The sequence below is a fragment of the Triticum aestivum genome, chromosome 2B (genome assembly GCF_018294505.1).
Source record: "Triticum aestivum cultivar Chinese Spring chromosome 2B, IWGSC CS RefSeq v2.1, whole genome shotgun sequence".
NCBI classification, from domain to species: Eukaryota; Viridiplantae; Streptophyta; class Magnoliopsida; order Poales; family Poaceae; genus Triticum; species Triticum aestivum.
In genome coordinates, this window is record NC_057798.1 from 606,726,612 (window position 1) to 606,739,342 (window position 12,731).

At 43.3% G+C, this 12,731-nt stretch overlaps 1 protein-coding gene across 1 annotated transcript; it reads left to right on the plus strand.

Moving 5' to 3' along the window:
* Positions 1 to 6,011: 6,011 nt before the first annotated feature.
* On the plus strand, positions 6,012 to 8,692 carry LOC123046267 (acyl-coenzyme A thioesterase 13). The gene is made up of 3 exons (XM_044469573.1): positions 6,012 to 6,381; positions 6,475 to 6,618; positions 8,430 to 8,692. The coding sequence occupies exons 1-3, from the start codon at positions 6,157 to 6,159 to the stop codon at positions 8,571 to 8,573; spliced, it is 513 nt and encodes a 170-aa protein (XP_044325508.1). The 5' UTR covers positions 6,012 to 6,156; the 3' UTR covers positions 8,574 to 8,692.
* Positions 8,693 to 12,731: the final 4,039 nt, after the last annotated feature.

Sequence of the window (12,731 nt, forward strand, 5' to 3'; positions counted from 1 at the left end):
AGGCGGCTGCATGAGGGTAAGGTCGCCAGATCCGACCCTCCCTGGCCACCGGTGTCGCTCCTCCCCATCCCGAGGCCGCCGCCGAGCCGCCCCACCCCAGGCCCCTGCTGCGCCGCCCCTCTGCAAGTCGCTGCAGCCCCAGCCCGCGCGAGGCCCCCGCCGTGCCGCCCCTCTACAAGTCGCCCGTGCACCACCTCTCCCGAGGCCCCCCACCAAGAAGGCCTCGTGTGCCTCCCACTGCTCCCCCTGCCAGCTCCGTCCGACCCGGTGCTGCTCGGCCGCTCTCAGCCATCGGCGGCGAGCCTTGGCAACCGGATCCGGGGACACTTCCAGCGGGCCACCGGCCTCGAGCAACCACTTCCCGTCCCGCAGCTAGCGCCACCAACTAGCGAGGATGCGGCAGCAGCAGCTCCCTGCTCACGTGGCGGATCTGTCCCCGTGCACTCCTCTGGTTCCACCCATTAGAGCAGAGCATGGCAGCAAGCCTTCCCATGGTCGCACCTCTGCCTCCCGTCAGAGTCTGCATATGCTTATGCAACTCACCTTCACTTTATTTGCAGCTCTCTGTAGCTTCTCATGGTGTTCACATCTGTTGCTTCTAATCTGCACAGGCATGGAAGAAGGCCAGCGCCGGCAGCTGGTCCTCACCCTGTGAGCGCAGGTGTGGCCTATACGAGAGCAAGACAAGGCCGCTGCCCACGTCGCAGATGGCCAGTTTCAGAACTTGCAGCTCGCCCGCAAGTGGCTCGCGGTTCACCCAGCTTGAGTGCAGCCCACTATTAATGTTTTTGTGGGTTTCAGATTCGCGTGAGCGTCGCCGTGTCCACCGACGAAGCAGCTCTGACTGGGTGGATGGGTCACTGCAGTCCACATCGCACAACAGTGTGCCCCACTTCCTTTTCTACATGAAGTACACTGTCGGGAGAGTGATGCAGAGAACAACCGAGTAGGACTTGCTGGTATAGAAGGGAGCTCGCTAGAGCCCCTAAAAAAATGGATGTGATGATGCACCTTGTTAACACTTTGCTCGTGCTTTTTGTGTGCAGATCGCATGCATGCCAAGTCGAGCTGTGTGTGATGTGTTTGACGAGATGCAGTATAGACGGCGACGCCATGCAGCTCATTGGCGGCGTACCTGTGAATTGCCAGCTAGTGTGATTCACTAGTTAAAAAATTGATGCCGTTCGTTATATCAAACTCTGTTGTGGTTCGCTTGCCTTGCCTCGATGTCACAGACCGCATTTATTTTACATGTGAAAAAATTCACTCTGATTTGAACATCTGCAGTGCGCTTTGTCTTCAGATATGGTTCATTTTCGAGAGCCATGCTGTCCGGCAGTGCGCTTGTGCACTTCACTGACTTTGTGATTTTTGAAGAGAAAAAAAGTGCAAATGAAGTCCACTATGGTTTGCTATTGAGGTTCATTTTACTCATTTTTGCAGGAAAAAGATGAAGTGATGCAGTTCTATTGGATGCCCCATTACTTAATTTTGTTGTTGATGAAGAGTGCACTTCATTAGTTCATTGTAAAAACTGCAGTTCATTACCGTGATTTGGCTGGTGGAGAGTGCAGATTCTGTATGCTATAAACCTCCTCTATTGTTCACTTGGTAAACACAAAACAAAAAAAATATCTCAAAATGAAGCTCGCTTCTATATTAGATGTACTTCACTCGATCAGTCCCTACGGTCCACTCGCTTGGTCAACGCGCGTAAAAAATTAATAAGTATAAAAAAAGACAACAAGTACTCATGAGGTTCACTTTTGGTAGTGTTACGGTTCACTTTCGGAAGTGTTGTGGTCCACTCTCGTTCGGAAAAAAGTTGAATAAAAGACAAAAGAAACTTGTGCGAGAAAGTTTATTTTCGACAAAAAGAAATCATGAAGTTCACTTGACTGTCTGTTGCAGTGCAGTTTTCAGTTTGAAGCAGTGCATTCTTCTGTCCGACGACGATTTTGGTGTCACGAAAAAACAGAGTGTCCGCTTCTTGCTAATTTTAAAACTGCTCTTAAACCGCAAGGAAATTAGAGAGTGTGTTTTACATGAAAAAGTTGCGTCTCATTAATATCTTTCCAACGGCATATCATTTGAATCATTTCGACTAACGGTTTGTAAAAATTTCAAAAAAAAAACGGCCGCTGTCATTCGTCCTCCGCCGCATGATTTTCAAAATTAACTTAAAACCGTAAGGAATCTCAAAACCATTCATACATATGAAAGTTGCGCCTTGTCCATAGCTTTCCAACAACGTATCATACGCCTCGTTTCGACAAACGGTTCAAAAACTAGAGCGAAAACAGTACCGAAAATTTGAATTTTTTTGAAAAACAGAGTTCCGTGATTTAGTAAATTTGAAACTGCTCTTAAACCGTAATGAATTAGAGAAAGATTTATATATGAAAAAGATGCACCTCGACGATATCTATCCAACGGTGTATCATTTGCTTCATTCCGACAAGCGTTTTAGAAAAAAAACGCGAAAAAACGCTCGCTGTCACTCGTCATCCGCCGCACTATTTTCAAAACTGCTCTTAAACCGTGTGGAATCTCGAAAAGTGTTCAACATGTTGAAGTTGCGCCTAATCCATAGCTTTTCAATGGTATATTACATGCCTCATTCCGATAAACGGTTAAAAAATTAGAGCGAAAACAGTACCAAAAAAATAAAGCGTGCAGTTTTTTCCAGCGAGAAGTGGTGACCGTCTGTATATATATGGTAGTTACCACCACTTGCGTTTTGTATGTTGTATGTAGTATCTGTCGAAACCGAAAGTATGTACGTGTAGTATGTAGTATATAATAATGATTAGGTAGTGTATATACAAATTTTTAGATAGTATGTACCATTTTTTGAGTATGCTCTTTTTTACGTACAAATATGTACGTATTTCACAAATATAACAAAAACTATGGGCTCATGTGCAATTTTTTCATGTAACTTGTTTTGAAATATCTTAGATATAGTATATGAACATATTTAAAATAATAAAATAGTATATATAGTACCACATGCTAGTATATGAGACATGTGGGGTAACTACCACTGGGTGGTAGGATGGATTTTCCCTATATATATATATATATATATATATATATATATATATATATATATATATATATATATATATATCCTCAAATTATTGGTCCAGTGCCTAGTTCGACGAGTAATTTACAAACCATTAGCTCACTAATTTAGAAGAATATAATGAACCGCGCACACACAAAAGAGTTACTATGCACCTGATGCCGACCCATCACGCACACCTGCCATCGTCCATTAGCGTGTCGATCCTGGGCTCAGGAGGAGCGGAGGTCGTCAAGTCAATGGCCTAAACACCTTGATCGATCGAGGCTGGGGCAACCTCGACATCGGGGATCGTCGGTACTGCCTCGGGCGCAGCGATCGCCAGGTCTGCCCCGGCGAGACGACGTTGGCTCTCGCCAGGGCTGCCGTCATGGCCCCCAGGCATGCCCCAGCGACGTCTGGTGTTGCGCCGTCCTCCATCTGGATATAAGCATGCACTTTGTGCGGCGGCCGCCACTGCGGCAATTGTCCTTGCTTTGTCGTGGTTCCTGCTCCACCGCCCGCACCATCCGCCACACTCTGCGTAAAGCCAACAATATCGCCCGCTGGTGATGCCTGTCCTCTTTTAGGACGACCCTGGCTAACCTGGCGGCTTGCTCGTACCATGTTTCCTGCTTCCTCTGGCCATCGTCAGGAGAGGCGGCGACATGACCATCGACCGCCAAGCCGACCATCACGCCGCCAGCCTCAATTCCATCGTCGCCCAACTCCATCCTGTCATCGGCCGTTGGGGGTATGCCGGTATGTGTGGGTAACTAGCTAGCAAGGGGATCAGTAGTTAGTCGACGCCCACTGGCCATTGTTGTGGTTATTTATAGCTAGCAGCTAACTAGGGGATTGAGGGTTTTACAATTTCCCAGTGCGGATGCGCGGTAAGTCTTCACTGAAGCGCGGGAAGACTAAGTGGAGCACACAATTCCCAACACACAACCGTATGCTGTGTCACGTGCTATCACACACGTGTTAACACAAGGACATGTGTGTATAACTTACAAATCATCACACACGAGTACTCGCACCATGCATCGTGTGCGATGCTCCTAGCCATCGCAAACAACTCGTATCACACACAACTTATTACGCTGAATCGTTTGTGTTATTTTTTATCATCGCAAACAGTTCACCCGAGTGACCTGTTTACCTGGTATCACACACATATTGTCACTTGTAGATGTTTGTATTATTTTTTATCATCGCAAATAGTTCATCTGAGTTGCCTATTTGCCGCGTATCACACACATCTTGTTAAGTCAAACTGTTTTTGTTGTCTTGACTCATCGCAAATCGTTCATCCGAGTGAACTGTATGCTGTCTGTTGCACACATCTTCATCTGGCTGACCATTTTTGTCGTTAAGCTCATCGCAAATAGCTCATTCAAGTGAACTGACACACATCGCTCGCACACGCAACTATAATCTGAATCATGTTTGATATCTCCGCCATCGCAAACGTTTCGTATCATTTTTTACAGTTTTATTACAATACCATTAGTCATTAATGCATCGCACATAGTTTTGTCGAAGGGTCTCTGATTATAGTGTCGCGTTAGCAGCATCCTGCAGTAGTGCAACAAGCAAATTGGTCTAAACTTTTGTATTCTATTAGCATCACCACCTCTAGGAATCTGTATTATCACACCATAGTTGAGCCTATTTATGTCTAACATGTTATCATAGAAATCATCCAATAAAGAAAATAGATCCATCTTGACAATAACACAAAACATTGGTAGAACTCAATGTTAAAGTCATCGGGACCAACACCTTTATTTACATCCATCCAAAGAGTACACCCTTGAGTTCCTCTAGAGAGAATCATCCGATCAAGAAATCCTTCTCCTCCGTAGATAAAGTCTCAACCCCAGAATGATCCATGACTAAGGAAGAAATCTCAAGTCACTAAAGTGGTTTTTATAAAACCCAGTGATTTTCTTTGAGATTTTGTTGCCCCTCAATCACACATTCACCTTGATTCAACTTAAGGATCAAATTCTTCCCGTGACTACCATTTGCTTTTGCATGGTGATACTTTGTGTTTAAATACTCCTCATGCAATTCTTTCTGATGATATCTTTCAGCCACTTGATTTCTTCGTCTCTAAGAATAAGTTTTAAATCTCGATGACATTTTTGTTTTAGAAGTCTCTCATGAGGATTTAAACTACTACTTTTTTGGACAAGAAGGTAGACCACCGTCTATCTTATACTCCCTTCGTTCCATAATGCAGTGCCTATACATTTTTGTAAAAATCAAACATTACAAACTTTGACCATATTTATAGAGAAAATTAGATACATCTAGAATACCAAATGCACATCAGTGGATACATCGTGAGTTATGAAATTTTCAGAATGTACATGTTTGGTATTGTAGATGTAGACAGTTTACTCTATACACTTGGTCAAAGTTAGCAAAGTTTGAATTTCATAAAAATCTATAGGCGGTACATTGTGGAATGGAGGGAGTATATTCCAAAACCAGACCGAAGTCCGAGAATTGTTTTTTAGTACTGTGGACACAATCACCACATCAAAACCAAAACACCAAAGAAAGAAAGAAAGAAATGAAGAAAGGAGTAGCATCATCATTTAGGGATTTAAGCTATGTGTTTCCTCAAGTTGGAAAGATTGGAGAATTGTGTGTGTGTGTGTGGGGGGGGGGGGGGGGGTCCTATTGATAAACGGATCCCGCAATATTAACAGTAATGCTACATCTACGTAAAACACAAACGTAAAGTAACGTAAACAGCGACGTGGTGGGCTGGGATTGGAGAGAGGGGGAGGAAGGGGCCCACCCCCGGTTAAAATCATGGGGGAGAGGATTTAGTTTAGTCAAAGTTACGTAAGCTTTCGTAACACTTTACGTAGGTGGAGCATTATTGCAATATTAAAGCAGCCAGTATGAAGAAGACTATGTTTTTTTTTCGTGGAAAGAAGGCTCTGAATTCGTATACGGAGAGCCAGCGACTCTGCGAGGCCAGAGTTGCTCTCAGTTCCCCTTTCTCGCCAGCGACTCGCGAACCGCAACAATCAGCTAGCACCGCGCCGGAACTCGAACAGCAAGCGAAGATGGCACCGCAGCCGGAGGACGCGCCCAAGCCTTCGCCAGAGGAGTCTCGCGAGTGGACGCTGCGGTTCATCCAGGCCCTCGGAGTGGACGCGTCCCTCCCGGCCTCGGCGGAGCGTCCCGACGCCTACTCCGCCCTCGTCCGCGCGCTCCTGTCCTCCGCCACCGTCTCCTCCTCCCCCGCGCCGCGCGTCTCCTGCACCCTCACCGTCTCATCCGCCGCAACTGTGAGCACTAAAGCGCGACGGTCGGCGTCTCCTTTATGAAGTCGTACCTAGCGATGTGCTCTGACCGTTGGTGTCGTCGGGTGGGCTCTGCAGAATACCTACAACACGCTCCACGGCGGCGCGGTGGCGGCCGTCGCGGAGGCCGTCGGGATGGCGTGCGCGCGTGCTGCGGCGGGGGATAAGGAGATGTTCCTCGGCGAGCTCAGCACAGCGTATCTCTCAGCCGCCCGCCTTGATGTGAGATCTACATCCCTTGCTCAATTTTACCGAACCGTAGTTTGTGTTGTTTTAATTCGATGAAGTAACATTCGACCCTAGTTCCCAGTTTGGGATTTTGGGGCATGGGGTATTGGGGAACTGGAAAACCAACTCGCAAGGCGGTATCGAGGCAGCCCCCATACCACTTTATTGGGGATGGATCATTGGAGAACTGCTGGAGATGCTCTTATTATAGTGGGCTACTCTGTATCAAAATATAAGGAAGTAGGAGTATTTGTGATTGAGAATTATGGCTATGTTATTACCAGTTACTCCCTCCATCCTATAATATAAGAGCGTTTGTGGCACTACAGTTAAAAACGCTTTTATATTATGGGACAGAGGGGGTACCTACCAAACCTTACCTAGGTAAAATTTACTAGTTCGTATATTATATCAGGGCTGCAATGCAACATCACTGTTACTATTTGCTTAACCTACAAACGGTACAGGTGAAGTTGCACTAAGGAAATTCAAGGCGTTTTTTTATAATACATTTGAAGCAACTGGCAAGGTAAGGGTTTGAACATATGGAGCCGGTTTGGTTGGAAATGCTGTGAAATCACAGTGATTAGGTTTAGAGATTTCTGCCACACAAAGACTGCCAAATAATGCTACAGATGTGCAACTCTAGCATGGATGACTGCATAAGAAATTATGGGGTTTTAACATCTGTATACTATATAGTTATAGTATAACAGTATAATGGCATGACTAAAAGCTAGCATAGTGGAATTAGAGTTGGCGTGACAATATTTGTTCTGAAATAGATATTCAACTACTTATGCTGCACAATATATACAAAGATGTTCATATGTGAACGCACAAGTTGGTACCAAATATTCTCGGTGTACATGATATGTTGTTTCATGAAATGTTTGAGCGCAGTTACTGGCATATTTATTCGACCAGCCATGCATGCCTGACAAATACTTGTGAACCACTTTTACTGCTTCCTCATGAAGTGTGAACATTTTGTTGTTGTTTACCTACACAGAACTTCTTCTGCAAACAATTTGTACCCAAACTGGTCACTTTTCTCTTTTTAGTGTTCAACCACCAACGCTGTTTATCTCTGGATCATCTTTTAGTTCTTTAATAAGAGATGGTTGGTAAAGAACCAATGATTACTGACAGGTGAAAGTGCTGCTAAGGAATAACACCTAATGGGGATTAGGCGACTATGCGTTCATCTTAGCCGCCAGAGAGATTTAATCTGCAAAGAATCAGAGGGATAGATAGCTTTGATTTGAGTATGGTCCATTCACACCGTAGTGTTTTTTGGCCTGTTAAACATTTATATGTGATCTGTGGAAAAATGCAAGGACGAAGCCTGAGATCTCTTGCAGACCATATTCACAAATCACAAGTTGTGAGTTCCTTCTAGGTTTTGTGATGTTCAACTGAAAGGCAGGCTATCTCAACTAGGAAATTCACCAGGGCGGTGGAGAGCGGAGGTGACCTACATATTTTGATTTGGTAAAAATCAGCACGCCATGTAGGCTCATGATGTTGAACTGGGTTGGACCATGGGACGATCCACTCAATCAATATGCATTTCCGAGTACCGTGAACCAAATGAACTGCCTGCAGAAGTTCAATTGCCCATGTAGTTATTCAAACACACGCTATACAATTGCGGTGGGGATAGACAGATTGGAATTCTTTGCCTCTCATTTTGAGAATATTTCAGAACCTGTTGGAGTACAATCCTTCACACAAGTATTCCCTTTTTTAGATGATGCACGCGTATTCTTAATGTCCGTCAACCCTTATCTATGCTTGTGCAGTCTGAAGTGGAAGTAGAAGCGCAGATACTGAGGAAGGGCAGATCTGTTGTGGTTACTACAGTTGAATTTCGGCTCAAGGACAGCAAGAAGCTCTGCTACACATCTCGAGCCACCTTCTACATCATGCCTGTGGCAAGCCTGTAAATTATCTTTTACGGTACATGTAACAGTTTCGTATTTGCACAATCAAAGCTATACATGAACATACGTGCTATTGCACCGATAAATAAAGTAAAGACCAAATTGCAATTTACCACAACAAAGTTTGAGAAAACTATTCTTTTTTCCCAATGAAACATGTACTGCAATAAGGTGTTCAAACTACAAATAACGAGTAGTATATTTGTTTATCTGTCTGATATCACAATAATAACGAGTAGATTATGTACTCGTTCAAACTACAAATAACGAGTAGCATATTTGTTTCAAACTACAATAATGAAAATCTACTCGTTTATCTGTCTGATGCTTTCATCAAAGCATAGATTTGGCAGTGAGAAACATTCATCTGATGGCAATGAGAGGATCTTTTAGGTTTCGTGAAATTTTCATTCTATTCTGGTTTCACACAGCACAGTTGAGCGGTATTCAATACAGACACCACATAGCTTAGGAAGTTCAGCAGAATCGATTTTAAAACGTTTTTGCTAAAAATCAGTCGATTGGTTTCGATTTCACCACCAGTCAAATTATGTCCATCCGATCTGTGCATGAATATTAGCGCCCCGTGTTTTGTTTTGCGAGTCGCTGGCGGAGGGCGTTGCTTAGTGGGCTTATTCCGCCCATCAAAAAAAAAGTGGGCTTATTCACCTGGTCTGTGCTCCTATCCGTTTTCCCAATGGAAGCGTCGTGTCGCTTCGTCTTGTCCCTGCATAGCGGGAGGATGGAGAGGCGGTGGAGGCCGACGAGCAGCGTTAGGTGGGGTTAGGCTGTGTGGGGGAGCCTTGTCCGAGCTGCTGCGCGGAGCAGGGGGGAATCTGTGGAGCGAAGCGAGCTGTCTTCGAGCAGGAGGGAGGAGATGGAGGGGCTGGAGAGGAGGCCATCGGGGCTGTCCCATCTGTCGCGCCACGAGCGATTGGCGGTCTGCTTGAGCAGAATCAAGGGTCTCGCCACCGGCCGCGAGTTTTGGTAGTGCTTTTTGTTGCAATTTTAGTTAGTTTTTTTGTAGTTTCCAAGTTGATCAAACTAGCCCTGATTCTGAAGCCGTTGCATTTTTCGTTTTGCTAGCCTGCGGCGTAAATGCTTTGCCCATTCCATGTCTGCATCTTACGTGCTTGCAAGCCCGCGGCGTGTTGTATGTGCTTTGCCACAATAGAGGAGAGTTACGTGTGTCTTTTACTGTGTGTTTTAGTATATATTTGTTTTGTTGGAGGCTTGGAGCACGACCTGCAAGTTTGATAAGTCTGAATAATACTGTTGCCCACCAGCACAAGCAACTTATATATGTTACAGATTAGGAATAAACACTGAAGTGAGGTATAAATTATCAGCACAGCAGTATAAAGTTAAGGATGCAGACCTCTTGTAGGACAATGAAGCTTTTTTCAGTTTATTCTTCAGTTATTTTGTAGTATTTCATTCCTTTTATTAAACTAGTCTCTCATTTGTACCTAATTAGTCCTCAATCATTCTTCATTAGAGAAGTTCTCTATGTCTATCATTGTTCATTTCTCCAGTGTTTATATTCCCTTGTTTCAGATTCTTTCATTCAAACTTGATTTTCTTGCATCATTAGTTTTCTTTGTCTTTCATTCCTCAAATCCTTGCTTCTCATAATTAGTTTTATTTCATTATCTTGTTTTTTCTCCAGTTACCAGTTTTCATTCCCTCTTCTAGTTACTCTTCAGTCCCTTCAGTCATCAGTATCTTTTTATTGATCTTTTTTTTTTGCAGTATATCATTCTTCATTCGCCGTTCCTTCTTTCTATAGTATCATCTCTCCTTTTCTCAGTTCTCAGTCTCTTTGGTTAGTTTTGCCTCTTCATCTAATCAGATACTCCCTCCGTCCCAAAATTCTTGTCTTACATTTGTCTAGATACGGATGTATCTAATACTAAAATGTGACTTGATACATCCGTATTTAGACAAATCTAAGACAAGAATTTTGGGACGGAGGGAGTAGTAAAGAGGTGTTTTTGAGGCGAAAGAGCATGTGTTAGTATTAGTAACAAACAATGGAGAGGCATTTTTTTATAAAGGGGGCAATTTTATCTGTGATTTGTCGTGTCTGGTAGATTTTGATAAATGTGGTAATTTTATAAAGGCTTTGTTGTTGTTGTTGTGGTAATTTTATATGAGAAATTTAATTAAGCAAGCATGGCCTCTTGTGGTCTATGTGTTGCCATTCTCTTTTGCGGGTCTCTTTTTCTTGTCCGTGCAATCATTTCCATACCCTTCCACTTTTCTTAGTTGTCTCTTGTACATATCTAATCCACCAATCATTATTACATGTCTGGCTATATACCTCGTGGCAATTGATCCTTTCTTCCAGTGTTATCATCTACAGTAGCATTTCCTTATACACGATTGAGCATGCATGTTAGTTTAATTGCTTCCTTTCTAATAGAAAGTTAGAGGATTTACTAATATGCTACTCTCTCTGTTCTTTTTTAAAAGACGTTTTAGCCAGTCCAGTTTGAACTGTTTTGTGTGTGTCTGAAATGTGTGAAACGTCTTATAAAAGGGAACGGAGGGAGTATTGCATAACTAAGCAGGAATCTCATTCCTCCATCTGTCGGCATTCATAGCAGGGGGGGTATGCTGTTTCACAAGACACTGATGAGACCTAGTTTCAATTGGTTATATCAGCTGATGTGCTCAAGTTTCTGAATGATCATTTGGTAGAGTTAGTTTTTGGAATTTTTCGGATGTACATTTTTATTGCAATTGTAGTCAGTGTTTTGTCTACTCCCTTTGTAAAGAAATATAAGAGCGTTTGCATACCGTGTCGCTACAGTAGCTCTGGCTTTCCTTCTTTGCTTCACAGTACCTGCTATAGTAGATTCATACAGTGTTTGATACAGTGTTTGCTACAGTACCTCTGGCTTTCCTTCGTTGCTTCGCACTAGTTTGCACTGTAGCTTAACTGACCTCTCTCCTTGATGTTAGAGGATCCTGTTCAAGGGTAGGCTGCGTATTTATGGCACACGGGCTGCCATGCAAACGTAAAACTCCCGCGCGTGATTGCCAACTGCAGTTCAGACATCTCCCTGATAAATATAACATTTTTATTTATTTTCATGAAAATCTTATGATAAATCATTTTTAGTTGGAAGCTTCTACCCATTTAGTAACATACTCAATATCAACTAGAATATGAGTGTTACCATGTGAGGTTAGAAAATGTCTCGTATAATTAAAGCCTCAAACATCAAAAGATTCAATAACAAGTCAGCCCCGGCGGTTGTGGGATGTGGCCGTTGTGTGCGAGGTGCGCGATGGAGTTGACAGGTGGGTCATGCTGTCAGTGAGAGAAAAAAGAGGCAACACGGGACGTGGCTGCCATTGGATCTTGAGTGGATGGCCGTGATTAGATCGCGCACGTACCAGTGGGCTGCGGGGTTGGCTCGGCCTGCTGGGCTGCCTGGCCTGGCTGGGTCATTTTTTTTCTTTTCTTTCTCTTTTTCTACTGTATGGAATTGAATTTGAATTGGCCCAAATTCATTCCAGTTCAATTTCTTTGGACTCCAGAAAATTCAAACAAACACTAGGGCTCACATATATCATATGAAAAATATTTCCAGCCCTTGATGCAATTTTGGAAATATTTCCAGCCCTTGATGCAATTTTGGAAATTTATTTTTATGCAAGAGGTCTTAATGTGGCTATTAAATAAATCTCAAAATTAAATAGGTTTTCCAAAGTAGCCAAATTAATTCCAAAAATATCCAAAATGTACTGAAATCATGCTATGCATATGAATATCATGTTCACAACCAAATTTGAAAATTTTGGGATGTGACACAAGTGCATGTGTACTGCCATGTCCGTGGGAAAGTACACACCAACATGGAAAGAACACTTGCATGTACAAAATCACAAACCTACCTAGTTTCAAAGGTGTTTACGCGAGGAACACATATGTGAAAACTTCTCATAATTCAGGCGAATGGTTCGAAAGTCGTTTCAGCTTGAATTCTCATTTTTAAAACACAAAGAATTTACCCACAAAAGCCTGGAGCTCCCATTCTCCGTTTTCGTTGTATCACGACACATGGGAAGCAAAGAGCGGGTTACACTTTATCCAAAGTGATTTTTTTAGACAAGTGTTGAGAAATAACTAGGTTCAACGAAGTAGAGACA